This window comes from Salmo salar, chromosome 11 (assembly GCF_965601325.2).
Source record: "Salmo salar chromosome 11, fSalSal1, whole genome shotgun sequence".
NCBI lineage: Eukaryota > Metazoa > Chordata > Actinopteri > Salmoniformes > Salmonidae > Salmo > Salmo salar.
This window is the reverse complement of record NC_138301.1, coordinates 83,389,421-83,413,202: the sequence shown is the minus strand read 5'-3', so window position 1 is coordinate 83,413,202 and position 23,782 is coordinate 83,389,421. Positions and strand designations below refer to the sequence as shown.

Here is a 23,782-nt window from a genome sequence, read left to right as displayed (position 1 = left end):
TGCCTAGTTAAATAAAGGTGTAAAAAAAATAATAATAATAATAATTTAAAAAATATTAAAAATAGGCTAATCGGTGGCCAAAAATACCAATTACCGATTGTTATGAAAACTTGAAATCAACCCTAATTATTCGGCCATTCCGATTAATCGGTCGACCTCTAGTCTTGGCTGTGTGCTTAGGGTCATTGTCCTGTTGGAAGGTGAACCTTCGCCCCCAGGCTGATGTCCTGAGCGCTCTGGAGCAAGTTTAATCAATGATCTCTCTGTTCTTTGCTCCGTTCATCTTTCCGTCTCCCTGACCCTGCTGCTGATAAACATCCCCATAGCATGACACTGCCACCACCCAGGTTTCTTCCGGACTTGACGCTTGGCATTCAGGCCAAAGAGTTCAATCTTTGTTTCAATCGACCAGAGAATCTTGTTTCTCATGGTCTGAGAGTCCTTTAGGCGCCTTTTGGAGAACTACAAGTGGGCTGTCATGTGCCTTTTACTGAGGAGTGACTTCCGTCTGACCACTCTACCATAAAGGCCTGATTCGCGGAGTGCTGCAGAGATGGTTGTCCTTCTGGAAGGTCCTCCCATCTCCACAGAGGAATTCTGGAGCTCTATCAGAGTGACCATCGGGTTCTTGGTGACCCCCCTGACTGTAGGCCCTTCTCCCCCGATAGCTCAATTTGGCCGGGTGGCCAGCTCTAGGGAGAGTCTTGGTGGTTCCAAACTTTTTCCATTTAAGAATGATGGAGGACACTGTATTCTTGGTGACCTTGAATGCTGCAGACATTATTTGCTATCCTTTCCCAGATCTGTGCCTCGACACAATCCTGTCTCTGAGCTCTACAGACAATTCCTTCGACCTCATGGCTTAGTTTTTTCTCTGACATGCACTGTCAACTGTGGGACCTTATATAGACAGGTGTGTGTGCCTTTCCAAATCATGTCCAATCAACTGAATTTACCACAGATGGACTCCAATCAAGTTGTAAAAACATCTCAAGGATGATCAATGGAAACAGGATGCACCTGAGCTCAATTTTGAGTCTCATAGCAAAGGGTCTGAATAATTATGTAAATAAGGTATCTCTGTTTTTTATTTTTAATACATATGCAAAAATGTCTAAATACCTGTTTTCGCTTCGTCATCATGGGGTATTGTGTGTAGATTGATGAAGACATTTTTTTATTTAATCAGTTTTAGAATAAGGCAGTAATGTAACAAAATGGGGTCTGAATACTTTCCAAATGCACTGTGTGTGTGTGTGTGTGTGTGTATCTTTTTTCTTTTGTTTTTTTTACTTGTCTTTTTAAAAATGTTTTCTCTAAGCATTGTTGTACAATTTTAAGGTCAAATACACTGCATTTCAAACAGTCAGCAATAATCTAATTAATTCAGGGCTTGTGAAGTTATACCTAGGCTAAATATAAGCCTTCCACAACCATAAGACCAAATAATAATGTAATGAGTTTATCAAAATAGTTGAACCTGCTTTTTTTTCAATAATCACTGTAATCACTGATCTGGCTTTGAAGTCTATGAAAATTCAGTTTTTTCTTAACTAGATCCATGCATAATGCTCATTCGCTAATAATGACTAACTTCTTGTAGCAGGAATTAGGCTATAGAAAATTGACACGTCTCGTCAACAATTTCTCAAGCCCACGTGCTAGTGATTAGCCAGCTAATTTTAATATTTCAAGTTTAGCGAACTTGGATCTATTTGCTAGCTAACAAGGTTGAACAGTTCAGATGTTATGAACACACCTTTCTGTCTGTCTCCAACTGTTTGAAAAGCATGTTAGCCTGTCCACTTTGTTCAGATGTTGAAATCAATTGGCCTACCTTATTTTTCAGAATGAGAACGAATTGGCAATTCATTATATAATTGTGTTTTATGCGTATTGCACATTTATAAAACAGACTAGACAGATAGTCTGTTTTATGACGGTCTTTGGCTAAAATGCTGCTAGCGGTACGTGGGTACCCCAATGCCACGCATGACAAACTGAGCATTCATTTTCATTTTCAGTCGTTTTTAGTAGTGTCTGCTCTGCGTGCAATTTGTGTAGTTGAGACATATAACAGGTATTAAAAAAGTGAACTGTTCTACTACAGTAAAATATTGTCTCAATGTGTTTTGGTGTCCTTTTGACTGATTCTGTTGAACCAAACCTCAAATGCAAATAGCGAGTTGAAACCGCTTGTCAGAGCTTTGGCTCCCGAGTGGCGCAGATGTGCAAGATCAGGAACAGGCCGCCTACCTCACGAAGCCAGGCACAGTGCGCGAAGCTGGGCACATTACTCAGTTTGACTAGGGCTGTTCGGTTTAGGGTCCGCGGTCCGATGCAGTCTTAAACGTTTGAATTGTTACAGCCCTACGTTCAATGTTCATTGAGAGTTTCCCTTATTCATTTAGGGGTGGTCTGTCAATGCTAAATCGTTTCCGCCACTCCAAAAATATGATTAAAAACGGTATTTGTGTGTGTGTGTACAGTATCTATCACTTTAGTTTTATTTGGGTTTTTTTAAATCATATTTTTGGAGTGGCGGCAACGATTTTAGCAGGGGAGGAGCTCCCCGAAAAGAATATAGGGAAACACTGTTGCTAATAATATTGTGTGCGTGTTTGTTGCAGTGATGAGTCAGACCCACTGAATCGTGCCGCTGTCCTTGAGAGGTTGCCTGTAATGCTGATTCTCATATTCACCTACAATTTCACGCTCTACCACTCAAACACTCTTTATAACCCTTTTTCTCATACTCACACACACGTTCTGTACTAACACCTCTTCAGGCATCAAATGTCTCTTCATATTCTATAATATATTCCATTTAGCAGACTCTTTTATCCAAAGCGTCTGAGAAGGAAGTTGTCAAGGAAGTGAGTTTGTGTTTATACAGGACCTACCGGCCCGCATTGTTACAAAATTTAGGGGGTGCACGGTGATGCTGAGCTCAATTTAGCCTCTAGCATGCCTCTGGAGGATCCGCCATTATATCACACGGAGCCTCCGAAGACATGTGGCTTTAACAGTCATGCGTGTGTATATATTTTGTGTATGGTTGGCCCTGGGAATTGAACCCACAACCCTGGTAATGAACGCACCATACAGGACCACATTACTGAGCTACACCTGAACAGTCACGATGGCTGCCTGCCTTTCTTTACTGACTCCGGTATCAGAGTCATTCTCATGTCCCACTTTAATGAGCTCTATAGCACAGGAAGAAACACACACTGTGTGTGAGTCCCAAATGGCACCCTATTCCATATATAGAGCACTACTTTTGACCAGGACCATCAGGGCTTTGTTCGAAAGTAGTGCACTATATAGGGTTCTGTTTGGGACACAGCCTGTGTCTTTAAAACCCCCAGAGACATAGCATGGCCAGCAGCATACCACCATACATACCTCTGTTGGCTTGGCTCTGAAGCTAAGCAGGGTTGGTCCTGGTCAGTCCCTGGATGGGAAACCAGATGTTGTTTGTAGTGGTGTTTGAGGGCTAGTAGGAGGCACTCTATCCTCTGGTCTAAAAAAATAAATATCCCAGGGTAGTGATAAGGGACATTGCCCTGAGTAGGGTGCTGTCTTTTGGATGGGATGTTAAACGGTGTCTTGACTCTGTGGTCACCAAAGATCCCTTGGCAGTTATCATAGGGGTGTTAGCCCTGGTGTCCTGCCTAAATTCCCGATCTGCTCCTCATACCATCCATGGCCACCTAAGCATCCCCAGCTTCCAATTCTCTCAATCATCTCCTCTATGGAAGCTATGCTCCTAAGCAACTTTGCATTATTAACATTTTTCGTGTGTGATTTCATACAGACGGAAATAACTTTTGGATATCAGACCGGTGGTAACTCACCAGCATTACGGCCAGGAATACGACTTTCCCGAATTGGATCCATTGTTCGTACCCCCGAGGGCAATTGAACTTATTCCAGAGGCTGCATTCAAAACACCGCCGGAGAAGAAGAGGTATTCCGAGTGGACCTCTAGTCCGACTCAGGAGGCGTGCACAACATCCACCGCTTCCGAGTATATTATTCAATAATATTCAGTCTCTGGATAACAAAGTACACGAGCTCAGGGCAAGGCTCTCCTTCCAGAGAGACATCAGGGATTGTAGCATACTCTGTTTAACGGAAACAGGGTTTTCTTGGGATATACTGTCCCGGTCCATACAGCCAGCTGGGTTCTCAGTACATCGCGCAGACAGGAATAAAAACTCTCCAGGAAGAAGAAAGGCGGGAGTGTATGTTTCATGATTAACTATTTATGGTGTGATTGTGATAATATACAGAAACTCAAGTCCTTTTGTTCATCTGACCTAGAATACTTCACAATCAAATGCCGACCATATTACATCCCAAGAGAATTATCTTCGATTCCCCCTCAAGCCTATACTACGACGGCCCTCAAAGAACTACACTGGACTTTATGCAAACTGGAAACCACATATCCTGAGGCCGTATTTATTGTAGCTGGGGATTTTAACAAAGCATATGAGGAAAACGCTACCGAAGTTCTACCAACAGATTGACTGTAGTAATCGCTCTGGTAAACATTGGACCACTGCTACTCAAACTTCCGGGATGCCTACAAGACCCACCCCCGACCTCCCTTAAGCAAATCTGACCACGACTCCATTTTGCTCGTTCCTTCCTATAGGCAGAAACTCAAACAGGAAGTACCCATGCTTAGGTCTATTCAACACTGGTCTGACCAATCAGAATCCATGCTTCAAGATTGTTTTGATCACGCGGACTGGGATATGTTCCGGGAATAACATTGACGAATACATGGATACGGTGACTGAGTTCATCAAGAAGTGTATAGGGCAGCCTTTCTTAAAGTATGGGTCGCGACCTCTTAATGGTGGGTCGCAACGTGTCAGAGTAAATTTATAATTGTTTCATTAATTACTGGAATTGATTTGGCCAAGTGCATCTGCACTCTCTGTTCAGTGCGATCTCTGCTTAGAAGTGGTCTCTGCTCAGTTTGGCAGCTGCGCGAGTGTGAGAGGGAGATGCCCGTGTGCTTCGCGGTTTACCGGATCTTTTTTTCTGCAGTTTTCGTGAAGATCACTCCGCGACACACAATGTAGCGCTGTCTTGTTATTCCCACTCGCCATCACTCAACGCTGTCATGAAATGGACTCATGCTAGCCAGAAGTTCTGACTGAGCTCAATTGTCATTAAACGCATATACAGCGATGAGTTTCTCTCTTTCATACAAACTTATAACAAGGAGCGCCCACAATGTGTTTTGTATGGGGAGGTGCTTAGTAATGAGTCTCTCATAACGATCAAATTAATAAAACGACACGTCCTGACCAAACATCCACAGCATGATGGTAAACCCAGGGAGTACTTTCAGAACAGGGCAGAATGCTTCAGGAAATAGTGCTTCAAACGTGAAAAAGTAAGTCAGCTAGCAAGGCATTGTTGTCATTTTATAACAGATGATAAGCAGAAATAACGGAGTACTAACTAACTCTCATATTAGTAGATGTGAGTTTCTCTTTCAAACAATCCCATGGCCTTCTACACAGCTAAAAGCTAACATTCGCCAAAGCAAGCTAGCTACCCTAGTAACAGTACAGATGAAGATGAAAAATGATCAGGCTTACTGTACATCTTACTGTAGGAATTATTGTTGAAAACTAGTCCAAGTTGGAACTGTTGCTGTTAAAATACAATAATAATGTGTATTCTTAACTGGAATAAACTGATTGAAGCAAAATGCTTTTTGAGGCAAAAACAGTTCTGGGTCACACAGTTCTGGGTTGCTCATCTACAGCAGGAAGCGGTCTCCTGCCTCACTGAGAAAGCAGTAGATGTTCTGGTCCAGTTTGGCACCACATACCTATGCAAGTTAGGGTTCTCAACTCTGACATACTTAAAAAAACAAGTACAGAAACCGTTTCAAGGCTGAACATGACCTCAGTGTTACACTGTCAAAATCGGAGCCCAGAATAGACATGCTCTCATTAGGACTGTGTGTGTTTTCTGGTCTACATCTGTGTGATGTGATCAATCAGTTTATTCCAGTTCAGAATGAAAATTATTTATTGTATTTTAACAGCAACTGTTCCAACCTAGACAGATATGTACAAGTGTTTTTAATGGGGGGAAATAAACATAAATAAATATGTATATAGATGTTTAACTTCATTGTTATTTGTTTTTGTCTGTATTGCATTTGTTTTAGGCATAAGGGCAATGAAATGTACCGATATTTATGTATAGTTGCATATTTTTCTAAGCTTGCGTCCCAGGAAAACACAGAAATTCTAATTTGGGTCCCAAGCTGAAAAAGTTTAAGAACCCTTGGTATAAGGGATGTTGTTCCCACTGTGACTACTAAAACATACCCAAACCAGAAACTGTGGATAGATGGCAGCATTCGTGCAAAACTGAAAGGGCAAAACACTGCAATTAACCATGGCAAAGTGACTGGGAATATGGCCGAATACAAACAGTGTAGGTATTCCCTCCGTAAGGCAATCAATCAGGAAAAACATCAGTACAGAGACAAAGTGGAGTCGCAATTCAACGGCTCAGACAAGACGTATGTGGCAGGGTCAACAGACAATCGCGGATTACAAAGGGAAATACAGCCACGTCGTGGACACCGACATCTTGCTTCCGGACAAGCTAAACACCTTCTTCGCCCGCTTTGAAGATCACACAGTGCAACTGACGCGGCACACTACCAAGGACTGTGGGCTCTCCTTCTCCGTGGCCGACGTGAGTAAGACATTTAAGCGTGTTAGCCCTTGCAAGGCTGCCGGCCCAGACGGCATCCCTATCCACGTCCTGGTCTGCTCATGCTGGTCTGCATGTGCAGATCAGCTGGCTGAAGTGTTTACAGACATATTCAATCTCTCCCTATCCCAATCTGCTGACCCCACTTGCTTCAAGATGTCCACCATTGTTCCTGTACCCAAGAAAGCAAAGGTATCTGAACTAAATGACTATCGCCCCGTAGCACTCACTTCTGTCATTATGAAGTGCTTTGAGAGGCTAGTTAAGGATCATATCACCTCTACCTTACCTGACACCCTAGACCCACTTGAATTTGCTTACCGCCCCAATAGATCCACAGACGATGCAATCGTCATCACATTGCACACTGCACTATCCCCTCTGGACTAGATGTATACCTATGTAAGAATGCAGTTCATTGTCTATAGCTCAGCATTCAACACCATAGTACAAGCTTATCATTAAGCTCGGGGTCCTGGGTCTGAACCCCGCCCTGTGCAACATCGTCCTGGACTTCCTGACTGGCCGCCCCCAGGTGATGAAGGTAGGAAACAACACCCCGCTTCGTTCCTGTACTCCCTGTTCACCCATGACTACGTGGTCACGAACGCCTCCAATTCAATCATCAAGTTTGCGGACGACACAACAGTAGTCGGCCTGATTACCAACAATGACGAGACAGCCTACAAACTTTTACAGATGTACAATTGAGAGCATCCTGTCGGTCTGTATCACCGCTTGGTACGGCAACTGCACCGCTCACAACCAGGGCTCGCTAGACGGTGGTGCGGTCTGCTCAACAGATCACAGGGGGCAAACTACCTGCCCTCCAGGACACTTACAGCACCCATTGTCACAGGAAGGCCAAAAAGATCATCATGGACATCAACCAACCGAGCCACGGCCTGTTCACCCCGCTATCATCCAGAAGGCAAGGTCAGTACAGTTGCATCAAAGCTGGGACCTAGAGACTGAAAAACAGCTTCTATCTCAAGGCCATCAGACTGTTAAATAGCCATCACTAGCCAGCTTCCACTCGGTTATACAACCCTGTCCCTTAGAGGCTGATGCCCTATATACATAGACTTGGAATCACTGGCCACTTTAATAATGGAACATTAGTCACTTGAATAATGTTTACATACTGCTTTATTCATCTCATATGTATATACTGTATTTTATTCTAGTGTATTTTAGTCAATAACACTCCGATATTGCTCGATCTAATATTTATATTTTCTTAAATCTTTTACTTTTAGATTTGTGTTTATTGTTGTGAATTGTTAGATACAATGCACAAGCATTTCGCTACACCCGCAATAACATATGCTAAATATGTGTATGTGACCTATACAATTTGATTTTAGATTGTTGCTGTAAATGAAAATGTGTTCTCAGTCAACCTACTGGGTAAATAGAAAAATGAGGAATTGGTCTCACATGGCTGGTTACTCCATTCGTTTTCATTATGACTTCTCTGGGCGTTTTTGGCAGCCTTCCTACATCCTTGTAGGGTGTTCCATTTTACCAAGACAAAATAACTGTTAGAGGACATCTTTGAGGTGGAGATGATATCATTGTTTGTGTTGTAGGTGGGCTAATTCACTCTCAGGTTTCTAACACATTGAAACCTCTTTCAAATACATTGAACTACAGTTGAAGTCGGAAGTTTACATACACCTTAGCCAAATACATATAACTTCATTAGGGTAGGGGGCACTATTTTCACCTCCGGATGAAAAGCGTGCCAAAGTAAACTGCCTGCTACTCAGGCCCAGAAGCTAGGATATGCATATAATTGGTAGATTTGGATGGAAATAAAGTTTCCAAAACTGTTAAAATAATGTCTGTGAGTATAACAGAACTGATATGGCAGGCGAAAACCTGAGAAAAATCCATCCATGAATTGGGATTTTCTTATTTTTGTAGTTTTCTATTGAATGCCATTACAGTATCCATTGACTTAGGACTCAAATTGCACTTCCTATGGCTTCCACTAGATGTCAACAGTCTTTAGAAATTGTTTCAGGCTTGTATTCTGAAAAATGAGGGAGTAAGACCACTTTGAATGAGTGGACCATTCAGTGTCCCAGAGGATTTTCATGCGCACGACCGAGAGCACGCCTTTCTTGTTTTCCTTTTATATTGACGAAGATTTTGTCCGGTTGAAATATTCTTGATTATTATGACTAAAAACAACCCAAGGATTGATTATAAACATCGTTTGACATGTTTATACGAACTTTACTGATACTTTTCGGATTTTTCGTCTGTCTGTTGTGACTGCCTTTGAGCCTGTAGATTACTGAACAAAACGCACAAACAAAACAGAGGTTTTTTAATATAAAGAGGGACTTTGTTGAACAAAACGAAAATGTATTGAGTAAATGGGAGTCTTGTGAGTGCAACCATACGAAGATCATCAAAGGTAAGTGATTAATTTTATCACTATTTCTGACTTGTGTAACTCCTCTACTTGGCTGGTAACTGTTTGTAATGACTTGTCTGCTGGGCGCTGTTCTCAGATAATCACATAGTATGCTTTCGCTGTAAAGCCTTTTTGAAATCTGACACCGTGGTTGGATTAACAAGAAGTTAATCTTTAAACCGATGTATAACACTTGTATGTTTTATGAATTTTTATAATGAGTATTTCTGTTTTTGAATTTGGCACTCTTCAATTTCACTGGATGTTGGCCAGGTGTGACGGTAGCGTCCCACACCCCCTAGAGAGGTTAAACTCAGTGGTGTAACTGAGTCAGGTTTGTAGGCCTCCTTGCTCGCACACGCTATTTCCGTTCTGCCCACACATTTTCTATAGGATTGAGGTCAGGGCTTTGTGATGGCCACTCCAATACCTTGACTTTGTTGTCCTTAAGCCATTTTGCCACAACTTTGGAAGTATGCTTGGGGTCATTGTCCATTTGGAAGACCCATTTGCGACCAAGCTTTAACTTCCTGACTGATGTCTTGAGATGTTGCTTCAATATATCCACATAATTTTCTTACCTCATGATGCCATCTATTTTGTGAAGTGCACCAGTCCCTCCTGCAGCAAAGCACCCCCACAACATGATGCTGCCAAACCCGTGCTTCACGGTTGGGATGGTGATCTTCGGCTTGCAAGCATCCCCCTTTTTCCTCCAAACATAATGATGGTCATTATGGCCTAACAGTTCTATTTTTGTTTCATCAGACCAGAGGACATTTCTCAAAAAAATATGATCTTTGTCCCCATGTGCAGTTGCAAACGGTAGTGTGGCTTTTTTTATGGCGATTTTGGAGCAGTGGCTTCTTCCTTTCTGAGTGGCCTTTCAGGTTATGACGATATAGGACTTGTTTTACTGTGGATATAGATACTCTTGTACCTGTTTCCTTCAGCTTCTTCACAAGGTCCTTTGCTGTTGTTCTGGGATTGATTTGCACTTTTCGCACCAAAGTACGTTCACATCTAGGAGACAGAACGCGTCTCCTTCCTGAGCGGTTTGACGGCTGCGTGGTCCCATGGTGTTTATACTTGCGTACTATTGTTTGTACAGATGAACGTGGTACCTTCAGGCGTTTGGAAATTGCTCCCAAGGAGGAACCAGACTTGTGGAGGTTTTTAAAAAAAAATAAAAAAATCTGAGTTCTTGGCTGATTTCTTTGGATTTTCCCATGATGTCAAGCGTAGAGGCACTGAGTTGGAAGATAGGCTTTGAAATACATCCACACGTACATCCTCCAATAGGCTAATTGACATCATTTGAGTCAATCAGAAGCTTCTAAAGCCATGACATCATTTTTGGGAATTTTCCAATCTGTTTAAAGGCAGTCAACTTAGTGTATTTAAACTTCTGACCCACTGGAATTGTGATACAGTGAATTATAAGTGAAATAATCTGTCTGTAAGCAATTGTTGAAAAAATTGCACAAAGTAGATGTCCTAACCGACTTCCAAAACTATAGTTTGTTAACAAGAAATGTGTAGAGTGGTTGAAAAACAAGTTTTCATGACTCCAACCTAAGTGTCTGTAACTTCAGACTTCAACTGTAGATCCTGTTACCTCTGCATTGAAGAGTGTAAATGACATGGGTGCGTCCCAGTAATATTTCATCGCACCTGAAGTTTACACTCCTTCACTACTTCCCACCAATCGAAAAAGCATTGGATTGGTGGAGGCATGTGATAGTCATTCCCTTTCATTGAAGGGAAGTGAACAAGTGCACACGTGGGAGGAAGGAGAGATAATTGAGATGTAAAATGTTGTGAATCTGATACCATGTTAGACCTGTTTTTCTGATGGGCTTTCAGACTCAGCTTCTCCCCTCTTCCTCTCTCCTCAGGAATACATGGAAGACCAGAAATACCGGGATGAGGAGGACCTCCCAGAAAAACTAGATTCCTTTAAAAGTAAGTCATTCTGCCTGGAAAGACCTTCCCGGCCTGAAATGTCAGATGTGTCACTGTCCCAATTTAGGTCTGAATCACAGAGTGGTGTGAGTAAGTTGTGTCTGTGGGAGTGTGTGTGCCATATGTCAATGTGTTTGTATTTTGTGTCTGTTTTTTTAGTGTGTCTGTGTGTTCTGACCTGATTTTCTAAGTGGGTTGTGAGGCCAGGTGGTTCCACAGCGGTCCAGACAGCAGGAATGTGGCTGCTCCTCCTCTCCTCTGGTTGTTATTGTAATTCTAGGGCTCTGGGGGAACAGGTGGTTTTAGAGAGTAGAATGACACTGAAACCAGGACCAGATTATCCCCCACCCCACAGCAGCAGCACCTTGTTAAAAAAATACCTGGGGAGAACCCTGGTGTGTGTGTCATCATTCACGGACAGGTCTGGTCTGCGAGTGAAAGTTGCAGTAGTGTTCTGTGTGTGTATTTTACTTGTAAATCCTGAGATTATAAACATAGGCCTATAGCAGAGGAGGCTGGTGGGATGAACTATAGGAGGACGGGCTCATTGTAATGGCTGGAATGGAATAAATGGAATGGTACCAAACACATCAAGCACATTGAAACAACATGTTTGACTCCGTTCCATCATTTCCATTCAAGTCATTACAATGAGCCCGTCCTCCTTTAGCTCCTCCCACCAGCCTCCTCTGGCCTATAGGAGAACTAGATAGAGCCCTGGTGTTGTATTTATTTCTCATAACAGCAAATGCTTGAAGGTATTGTTCCCGTTCGAGAGCGGGTGACAATGAGCAAAGAGCAAGGCCACAAGACGTTATTGTTTTGGAAAGAATGACAGGAGGCTTTCATGTAGCGTCCCACACTGTCTCAGCTGAGGCCTCAAGCCAACAGCCCCACGCCCCAGAGGCTCCAGGGGTTGATGTGTGTATCACACAAATATGTCTGTCAGAGCAAACTCCTAACCATGGAGAGAAGAGAGGGAGGGAAGGAGAGAGCGAGACAATGTGTGATTGTCCGTCCTTGCCCTTTATGCTCACAGCGAAGGCCTGATGGAAATAGAAGGGCGCACGGAATAGGGGAAGAGGAGGAAGAGAGAGAAGGTCTCCAAGATATTTCACTCACTTTGAAGACATGAGGAATATTGGAGAGGAGGAAAAAGCCACATGTGTTGTTGAGACTCAGTGTGTGGACGGATGGATGGTTGATTGACAGAGCGCTTCAGGACAAGAGGCCCACTCACAGAGCAGTGTGTAGGTGGGAGGCGGAAGAGGGGCCCTCTCCTCAGAGTTCACAAACAGGGTCAGCATTGTCCCCCGACTGCCCCCTCACCCCCCCTACACGGTGACAAAGTTCCACAACTCAAGGCCTCACACACAAACACACACACAGAGGCTCCATTGTGACAGGGGAAACAGCTAGGCCTAATCCAGAAATTTGACTAACTACAGAGTTCCAGAGAGAGAGAGAGAGTTCCAGAGAGAGAGAGAGTTCCAGAGAGAGAGAGAGTTCCAGAGAGAGAGAGTTCCAGAGAGAGAGAGAGAGTTCCAGAGAGAGAGAGTTCCAGAGAGAGAGAGAGAGTTCCAGAGAGAGAGAGAGTTCCAGAGAGAGAGAGAGTTCCAGAGAGAGAGTTCCAGAGAGAGAGAGAGTTCCAGAGAGAGAGAGAGAGTTCCAGAGAGAGAGAGAGAGAGAGAGTTCCAGAGAGAGAGAGAGTTCCAGAGAGCGAGTGAGTTCCAGAGAGCGAGTGAGTTCCAGAGAGCGAGTGAGTTCCAGAGAGAGAGAGAGTTCCAGAGAGCGAGTGAGTTCCAGAGAGCGAGTGAGTTCCAGAGAGCGAGTGAGTTCCAGAGAGCGAGTGAGTTCCAGAGAGAGAGTGAGTTCCAGAGAGAGAGTGAGTTCCAGAGAGAGAGTGAGTTCCAGAGAGAGAGTGAGTTCCAGAGAGAGAGAGTTCCAGAGAGAGAGAGAGAGTTCCAGAGAGAGAGAGAGAGAGTTTCAGAGAGAGCTGTTTTTATCTCCACAACAAGACTTGTCATTGGAGTGGCACAGGGCAGTTGGCTGCTGACTGATAAAGTATTAGGCTACTGCGTGAACTGTAGGCCAGGCCAAATGAGAGGATCCAGCTGTGTGTGGGTGTGTTAAGCAAAGTGTTTTTTCTTTTTTTCTTGGTCTTCTACTCTCTCCCTAATGCGTTCTGTTTGTGTGTTATTAAAGGCCTTTAACTTTATTAGGTGTTACATTCAGACACCTCCACCCTCCTTATTTAGTCTGCTGTGTGTTAACCATGCAAGTTAACCATACGGTTGTGTGTCGATTTTGTTTTGCAGACAAATATGCAGAGTTTGACCTGAATGACCAAGGAGAGATCGGTGAGTAGTGGAAACGACAAGCAGCCAGGTGCTCAACAGTGATACACAACTGCGGTGCTGTGTGTGGTGTGTGTGTGTGGTGGTGTGTGTGTGTGTGTGTGTGGTGTGTGTGTGTGTGTGTGTGTGTGTGTGTGTGTGTGTGTGTGTGTGTGTGTGTGTGTGTGTGTGTGTGTGTGTGTGTGTGTGTGTGTGGGGGATCACTGAGCAGTAGTTAAGACCTCCGTGTGTTGTGGGTATGGGATTAACCAGATGTCTATGAGGGTTTCATGTGTCACTATTGCGTCTCACTAGAAAGGTGATACTGTATTTGGCCTACTGGCCTTGAAAACAGCTGTCAGATAAGGTGTTTTGTGTGTGTGTGTGTGTCTCTGTCGTTCTCCTGCGGGGGTGTGTGTGTGTGTGTGTGTGTGTGCTTGTTAACCATTCTCCTTCTGTGCGCGTGTCCCCCTGCAGATATGATGGGAATGAAGAGGATGATGGAGAAGCTGGGCGTTCCGAAGACCCACCTGGAGATGAAGAAGATGATCTCCGAGGTGACCGAAGGCATCAGCGACAGCATCAACTACAGAGACTTCGTCAAGATGATGCTGGGCAAGCGCTCGGCCGTCCTCAAACTGTGAGTGCATTGTGTGCTGTGTGTCTCGGGGGGGAGGTATTGGGTTGGTGTGTGCAGCGCTTGTCGCCAACATATGTACATTGTGTTGCGTCATGTTTCATTGGTATCTCTGGGTGGGTGTGCGACTGACCACGTGCATCGTTACATACAGTTGAAGTCGGAAGTTTACATACACCTTAGCCAAATACATCTAAACTCAGTTTTTCACAATTCCTGACATTTAATCCTAGTAAAAATTCCCTGTCTTAGGTCAGTTAGGATCACCACTTTATTTTAAGAATATGAAATGTCAGAATAATAGTAGAGAAGTTTACATACACCTTAGCCAAATACATCTAAACTCAGTTTTTCACAATTCCTGACATTTAATCCTAGTAAAAATTCCCTGTCTTAGGTCAGTTAGGATCACCACTTTATTTTAAGAATATGAAATGTCAGAATAATAGTAGAGAGTGATTTATTTCAGCTTGTATTTCTTTCATCACATTCCCAGTCGGTCAGAAGTTTACAAACACTCAATTAGTATTTGGTAGCATTGCCTTTAAATTGTTTAACTTGGGTCAAACGTTTCGGGTAGCCTCCCACAAGCTTCCCACAATAAGTTGGGTGAATTTTGGCCCATTCCTCCTGACAGAGCTGGTGTAACTGAGTCAGGTTTGTGGACCTTTTTCAGTTCTGCCCTCAAATTTTCTATTGGATAGAGGTCAGGGCTTTGTGATGGTCACTCCAATACCTTGACTTTGTTGTCCTTAAGCCATTTTGCCACAACTTTGGAAGTATGCTTGGGGTCATTGTCCATTTGGAAAACCCATTTACGACCAAGCTTTAACTTCTTGACTGATGTCTTGAGATGTTGCTTCAATATATCCACATTATTTTCCTGCCTCATGATGCCATCTATTTTGTGAAGTGCACCAGTCCCTCCTGCAGCAAAGCACCCCCGCAACATGAAGCTGCCACCCCTGTGCTTCACGGTTGGGATGGTGTTCTTCGGCTTGCAAACATCCCCCCTTTTCCTCCAAACATAACGATGGTCATAATGGCCAAACAGTTCTATTTATGTTTCATCAGACAGAAGACATTTCTCCAAAAATTACTATCTTTGTCCCCATGTGCATTTGCAAACCGTATTCTGGCTTTTTTATGGCGGTTTTGGAGCAGTGGCTTCTAACTTGCTGAGCAGCCTTTCAGGTTATGTCAATATCGGACTCGTTTTACTGTGGCTATAGATACTTTTGTACCTGTTTCCTCCAGCATCTTCACAAGGTCCTTTGCTGTTGTTCTGGGATTGATTTGCACTTTTCGCACCAAAGTACGTTCATCTCTAGGAGATAGAACACGTCTCATTCCTGAGCGGTATGACGCTTGCGTGGTCCAATGGTGTTTATACTTGTGTACTATTGTTTGTACAGATGAATGTGGTTCCTTCAGGCGTTTGGAAATTGCTCACAAGGATGAACCAGACTTGTGGAGGTCTACCATTTTTTTTCTGGGTCTTGGCTGATTTCTATTGATTTTCCCATGATGTCAACCACAGGTACACCTCCAATTGACTCAAATGATGTCAATTAGCCTATCAGAACCTTCTAAAGCCATGAATCCAAGCTGTTTAAAGGCACAGTCAACTGAATGTATGTAAACTTCTGACCCACTGGAATTGTGATACAGTGAATTATACGTGATATAAGCTGTCTGTAAACAATTGTTGAAAAAATAGTGTCATGCACAAAGTAGATGTCCTAACCGACTTGCCAAAACTATAGTTTGTTAACAAGAAATTTGTGGAGTGGTTGAAAAACGAGTTTTGATGCCTCCAACCTTAGTTTATGTAAACTCCCGACTTCAACTGTAGGTTGAACTGGACGTTCGTTGGCTTTTTCTGTGTGTGTGGGAATTCACCCTCTGCTGTGTCAGCCAGTTGTTATCTTTCAGCAGGGTTTGGGATGACAGGTGATGACATCATCACTCGCCACATGGCACCAGCGTTTAATCGCCATGGTATTCATGGTGGGAGGAGCATAAAACAGACATCCCTTAGTACAGTCTAAGACTTTGCCCGGTCCAAAACGAAAGTCTACTGAAGTGAGGTTGTCCTTGTGTTTCTTGGCTATTTACATTGTTTTGTTCACAAGCCAGGTTGTTTTTCTATGTTTTAGTTTAAACTGCTAGGGAAGAGAAGATGACACTTCCGCTAGTTAGACTCAATCTCATAGGCACAAACATGACAAGAGTCATGCTACCATGGTAACCTCCTGTCCTTAAAGGGGCAGGTGAACATTTTTCTCATCTGTGATATTTTGGGAACAAAAATGTTATTATTCAATATACCACATCAGGTACTTCTTACTAGTAATACATTTATTGTTTTAGAAACATTACAAAGCATGCTCATCTGTTTTTTTTGTGTTTTGTTGGTTTGATTTTAGAGGCATAAAAATATTTTGGCTGTTAAACAATCTGAGTGGCTGGTAGATTTTTAAATCTGCCTGCCACAGTGGCGGCTGGACCAAAAAGTACATGTTTTGCCCATTGTGTAAGTCCTTTTTAAAACAGGAAAACATGCCCGGGATGGGGTGGGTTGGGTTTGGGCAGATATCTGCAGGTCTAGTCAGTGTGTGTTTTTGCTATTGCATTTCAGCTCTAACTGGACTAAACTGGCCAGGCAGATCCTTAGCCAGACAAGTCTCCTCATAATCCCAAATACACTCATCATCAGGCAGAAACAACTTTTCTCCACTGCTCCTTCCACTCTTTCTTTGTTAATCTTTCTCTCTCTCACTCCAAATCTTTCTCTCTCGCTCTCTCCCTCACTCTCTATCCTTCATCAGTAGAGGTGGTGAGCTAGCGAGAGAAAAAGACAGAGGCTTTTTCTCATTTGGGAAAAAGTCTGTCCTCCACCCTCTCTCCTCCGTCCTCTCCTCCGTGACCCGGAAACCGACAAGTTGTGGAGTGTTCGAAGAGCTGTCAATTTGTTAGTAGGCGAACGGAAGACTTCTCCTGCCCTCCTTGATAGCCACCTTACATCGAGGATAGTCACATGTATCCTACCTGAGGCCTTCCCGGAAGAGTTTTGGAATCTGCCACACCCCCTTTGAATCAGCTTTTGTTTTGTCAGATGAGCACACGTTTAAAAACAGTATGCTACTTAACGTTTTATCTACAGTAAATTCCGGACTATAAGCCGCAACTTTTTTCCCAGGCTTTGAACCTCGCTGCTTAAACAATGACGCGGCTAATATATGGATTTTTCCCGCTTTCAATTTTTTATTTTTTTTTAAAAACACATTCTGTGACGTGCTCAGTTTTTTGGCGGCATCAAGTTTTCATTAGACCAATGAAATTGCCGAACGGGTTAATGTCAAACAACTTTTTTGTTTACTGTTTAGATTAAATCGAGTGCTCTCAAACTTCCCATCATTCTGATTACGGTACTCATTTTGTCACCCTCATCATGGCAAAGACACGGAGAAATGCATATGATGCAGCTTTCAAGTTGAAGGCGATTGATCTGGCTGTTGGAAAAGGAAATAGAGCTGCTGCATGGGAGCTTGGTCTTAATGAGTCGATGATAAGACGTTGGAAACAGCAGCGTGAGGAATTGACTCAGTGCAAAAAGGCAACTAAAGCTTACTGCTAATTTAATTTTTTTTGTTACAAGCCGTGTTTCGTTAACCTCTGGACGGGCTACGGGACGGACATCCAGCGAAAAATTTGCATAACAAATAAAAAAAATAAAAATAATAATCTTTCAAATATAGGACTATTTTATATCGTTTTATAGATACACCTCTCCTGAATCGAACCACATTGTCCGATTTCAAAAAGGCTTTACAGCAAAAGCAAAACATTAGATTATGTTAGAGGAGTATATCGTAAAAGTAGCCACATAGCCATTTTCCGACCAACCACATGCATCACAAATAACCAAAAAAACAGCTAAATGCAGCACTAAGCTTTGACAATCTTCATCAGATGACACTCCTAGGACATCATGTTACACAATACATGCATTCTTTTGTTCGATAAAGTTCATATTTATATATAAAAACAGCATTTTACATCGGCGCATGACGTTGACTAACTATTTTCCCTCAAATGCGTCCGGTGAAACAGCGCTACAATTTACTAAATTACTATTCGAAAACATTTTTCAACTGTAATATTGTCATTCTAAGATTTATAGATTAGCATCTCTTGAAAGCACCTGCAATGCCAGATTTAAAAATAACTTTACTGGGTAATCACACTTTGCGATAAAAGGGGATGCGATACTCAGAAAAAATAGGCTAGCAAACAGGTCAGCGCCATCTTGGAACAATCGCATATCAAATCTAGTCTTGTATACTATTGTCAATAATCCCTTACCTTTGATTATCTTCATCAGAAGGCACTTCCAGGAATCCCAGGTCCACAACAAATGTATTTTCGTTCGAAAAAGTTAATCCTTTAAGTCCCAATAGCTTGTTGTTGTTAGCGCGTTCTGAAGGCTGCACCAAAAGTACCGTCGTGCGCGGGACTCCTCTCTTACCAAAATAGATTTTTTTTTAAATTTAATTTAGTTCAAACATGTCAAATGTTGTATAACATAAATCTTTAGGGCCTTTTTCAACCAGAGCTCCAATAACATTCAAGGGGGACGATTGCATTGTCTTTCAAAACGTTTCAAAAGGGGAGGGTAGCCAGGGGCGCCGGCGTCATAATGGTGATGGCCCTCCCCATGTGACCACGTTCCACAGACTCTCATTCTGTCAGTTTTCACAGTAGAAGGCTCAAACCACTTTGTAAAGACTGGGGACATCTAGTGGAAGCAATAGGAAGTGCTCAATGAACCATAGCTCACGGTGTGATTTATAGGCAAAGTGATGAAGTTGAGTCCGCAATTTAGAATTCCACATCCTGTTACGATCTGTCTCGGGGTTTTGACTGCCATATGAGTTCTGTTATACTCACAGACACCATTCAAACAGTTAGAGAAACTTTAGGGTGTTTTCTATCCACAAGTATTAATTATATGCATATCCTAGCTTCTGAGTTTGAGTAGGAGGCCGTTTAAAATGGGCACGAATTTTTTTCAAAAATCGCTGTAGCGCCCCCTATCCTAGGCGACCGTCAAGAGGTTAAAGCCTATTTATTTTTGTTACAAGCCGTGTTTCGTTAAAGCCTGTGTAAAGTTCATTTGTTTCAATGTACCGGTAGGCACCTGCGGCTTATAGACATGTGCGGCTTATTTATGTTCAAAATAATACTTTTTTTAACCTCTCTAGGGTCGGCGGGACGAAATCGTCCCACCGACGTAACAGCCAGTGGAATCCTGTGGCGCGTTATTCAAATACCTTAGAAATGCTATTACTTCAATTTCTCAAAGATATGACTATTTTACACCATTTTAAAGACAAGACTCTCGTTAATCTAACCACACTGTCCGATTTCAAAAAGGCTTTACAACGAAAGCAAAACATTAGATTATGTCAGCAGAGTACCCAGCCAGAAATAATCAGACACCCATTTTTCAAGCTAGCATATAATGTCACAAAAACCAAAACCACAGCTAAATGCAGCACTAACCTTTGATGATCTTCATCAGATGACACTACTAGGACATTATGTTATACAATACATGCATGTTTTGTTCAATCAAGTTCATATTTATATCAAAAAACAGCTTTTTACATTAGCATGTGACGTTCAGAACTAGCAAACTTCCGGTGAATTTACAAAAGATTTACTAACTTACTCACGATTAACGTTCACAAAAAGCATAACAATTATTTTAAGAATTATAGATACAGAACTCCTCTATGCACTCGATATGTCCGATTTTAAAATAGCTTTTCGGTGAAAGCACATTTTGCAATATTCTGAGTAGATAGCCCGGCATCACAGGGCTAGCTATTTAGACACCCAGCAAGTTTAGCACTCACCAAAGTCAGATTTACTATAAGAAAAATGTTATTACCTTTGGTGTTCTTCGTCAGAATGCACTCCCAGGACTTCTACTTCAATAACAAATGTTGGTTTGGTCCCAAATAATCCATAGTTATATCCAAATATCCTCTGTTTTGTTCGTGCGTTCAAGACACTATCCGAATGGTAAAGAAGGGTGACGAGCACGACGCATTTCGTGACAAAAAATGTCTAAATATTTCATTACCATACTTCGAAGCATGTCAACCGCTGTTTAAAATCAATTTTTATGCCATTTTTCTCGTAAAAAAAGCGATAATATTCCGTCCGGGAATCTGCGTTTAGGTAAAAAGACGAACGAAAATAAAGCATGGGGTCGACTCGTGCACGCGCCTAAGCCCATTGTCCTCTGATCGGCCACTTGCCAAAAGCGCTAATGTGTTTCAGCCTGGGGCTGGAATTACATCATTCAGCTTTTCCCGCCTTCTGAGAGCCTATGGGAGCCGTAGGAAGTGTCACGTAACAGCAGAGATCCCCTGTTTTGGATAGAGATGATCAAGGAGGGCAAGAAATGGTCAGACAGGCCACTTCCTGTAAGGAATCTTCTCAGGTTTTTGCCTGCCATATGAGTTCTGTTATACTCACAGACACCATTCAAACAGTTTTAGAAACTTTAGGGTGTTTTCTATCCAAAGCCAATAATTATATGCATATTCTAGTTACTGGGCAGGAGTAGTAAACAGATTAAATCGTGTACGTTTTTTATCCGGCCGTGCAAATACTGCCCCCTATCCCCAACAGGTTAAATTCAGTGGGTGCGGCTTATATTCAGGTGCGCTTAATAGTCCGGAAATTACGGTATAAAATGTCCTTCACAACTTCATTTGTTTTTAATCACTTTACACATTTATTTTGGGATCCACACTTGTAAACGTAATTTGCCTGATGACGCGTGAGTGGAGGAGTCTCATTTGATACAATGAGACTCCTCCACTCGTTCCCCCTCCCTGCCGCCTCTCCTCGATTACCTTTGACCTTTTTCAAAAGGAGGCGAGGGAGGATACAGGAGTTGAGCAAATCCAATTGAGAAAAGGCCAGAGTAAATGTGGCTACCTTTTATTCTCGGAGTGATTTGAGACCCTCCCTTTCAAAAACCTTTCTCCCACTCCAGCCTTTTAATGTGTGAATTTGATTGGACGTCATCCAAGTTGGCCACAGCGATCTTCAACTGCTCTCTTGTTGTATTATAGTGTTCTGTTTCTCTCCTGGGACGGAGAGGAAGAAAGAGGGGGAGTTGGAGAGAGAGAGTGAGGGGTTTGAGGACAGAAAACAGAAGCTATTATATAGTTAGTAAACTGTTATTCAGAGTTTCTTGGCAGAGGAACAATTGGTTTTGTTGCAATTACAGGGAAATCATTTAGGTCGGGTACTACTAACGGCCGGGGGGGTTCCGGGGCCAAGTCCAGGCCTATTGTTTCCTGGGTTGGCCATTTGAGTGCCAGAGTAGACTAAACACACATTTGGCTTCATGCACACACACACGCCTGGGTTTCCGTTAGCAAAATGTGGCGCCAGACATTTGACCGGCAACATTTTTTATTTCTCGGGACATTTGAGAAATGTACAGGACCCATATGCATTGGGTGCGTAACCTGATTAGGGCAACCATCCACGGTGCTCAGAATGACCGAAATCACATTTGGAATATGATAATTCATATTAACAGAACATGCAAGTCGAGGATGCAACTACGTGCGGCCCTTCTTACCGAATTCTGATGTGCACTTTGAACATTTTACTTTTCTTCAGCCAACAAGACGAGTAACGAACAGCAGAATCACTAGCCTATGTCAATCTACTATATAGTGCTCTTATTTACATATCCAAAATGTGCATAGGCTCTTGGGGAACTCGTAAACTTGTGTAAGCCTCATTAAAGCTACAGAAATGTCAGTGTCCAACCTTAACCTGTTAGGGCTAGGGGGCAGTATTGACACGGCCGGATAAAAAACGTACCTGATTTAATCTGGTTACTACTCCTGCCCGGTAACTAGAATATGCATATAATTATTGGCTTTGGATAGAAAACACCCTAAAGTTTCTAAAACTGTTTGAATGGTGTCTGTGAGTATAACAGAACTCCAATGGCAGGCCAAAACCTGAGAAGATTCCATGCAGCCTGTCTGACAAGTGGTGTTTCATCTTGGCTCTTTTTATTGAAGACTGAGGATCTTTGCTCTAACGTGACACTTCCTACGGCTCCCATAGGCTCTCAGAGCCCGGGAAAAAGCTGAACGATATCGAGGCAGCCTCTGGCTGAAACACATTATCGCTTTTGGCAAGTGGCCGATCAGAGTACTATGGGGTTAGGCGCGTGCCCGAGTCGACCCCATGCTTTATTTTCTTTCGTCTGTTTACCTAAACGCAGATTCCCGGTCGGAATATTATCGCTTTTTTTATGAGAAAAATTGCATAAAATTGATTTTAAACAGCGGTTGACATGCTTCAAAGTACGGTAATGGAATATTTAGAATTTTTTTGTCACGAATTGCGCCATGCTCGTCACCCTTATTTACCCTTTCGGATAGTGTCTTGAACGCACGAACAAAACGCCGCTGTTTGGATATAACTATGGATTATTTTGAACCAAACCAACATTTGTTATTGAAGTAGAAGTCCTGGGAGTGCATTCTGACGAAGACAGCAAAGGTAATAACATTTTTCTTATAGTAAATCTGACTTTGGTGAGTGCTAAACTTGCTGGTTGTCTAAATAGCTAGCCCTGTGATGCCGGGCTATCTACTGAGAATATTGCAAAATGTGCTTTCACCGAAAAGCTATTTTAAAATCGGACATATCGAGTGCATAGAGGAGTTCTGTATCTATAATTCTTAAAATAATTGTTATGCTTTTTGTGAACGTTTATCGTGAGTAATTTAGTAAATTCACCGGCAGTGTTCGGTGGGAATGCTAGTCACATGCTAGTCACATGCTAATGTAAAAAACTGGTTTTTGATATAAATATGAACTTGATTGAACAAAACATGCATGTATTGTATAACATAATGTCCTAGGGTTGTCCCTGTAGCTCAGTTGGTAGAGCATGGTGTTTGCAGCGCCAGGGTTGTGGGTTCGATTCCCATGGGGGGCCAGCACAGAAAAAAAATGTATGAAATGAAATGTATGCATTCACTACTGTAAGTCGCTCTGGATAAGAGCGTCTGCTAAATGACTAAAATGTAAATGTAAATCTGATGAAGATCATCAAAGGTTAGTGCTGCATTTAGCTGTGGTTTGGGTTTATGTGACATTATATGCTAGCTTGAAAAATGGGTGTCTGATTATTTCTGGCTGGGTACTCTGCTGACATAATCTAATGTTTTGCTTTCGTTGTAAAGCCTTTTTGAAATCGGACAGTGTGGTTAGATTAACGACAGTCTTGTCTTTAAAATGGTGTAAAATAGTAATATGTTTGAAAAATTGAAGTTTTTGCATTTTTGAGGTTTTTTGAATAACGCGCCACGGGATTACACTGGCTGTTACGTAGGTGGGACGATTTGGTGCCACCTACCCTAGAGAGGTTAACATGTGATAACAATACAACACAACAGAACAGATGAACCATAATAACATTTACTCACGGGTAGCCAAAAATAACTATCTGAAAACCATGTCCCTACTAAGCCACTCCTCCAGTCTTCTGATATGTCCCATTGGATCATCGCTCAATAACTCAGCATCAAT

General features: G+C 42.4%; 1 protein-coding gene across 2 annotated transcripts in view; it reads left to right on the top strand.

The window, feature by feature from the left end:
- The window catches only part of aif1l (allograft inflammatory factor 1-like), a 61,218-nt gene that overhangs the window by 5,989 nt on the left and 31,447 nt on the right, over positions 1-23,782 (top strand). For both annotated transcript variants that reach the window (XM_014128125.3, XM_014128126.3), the window contains exons 3-5: positions 11,092-11,158; positions 13,477-13,518; positions 13,972-14,134. In XM_014128125.3, coding sequence (XP_013983600.1) covers positions 11,092-11,158; positions 13,477-13,518; positions 13,972-14,134 — 272 coding nt within the window. The remainder of the gene's footprint in view (positions 1-11,091; positions 11,159-13,476; positions 13,519-13,971; positions 14,135-23,782) is intronic.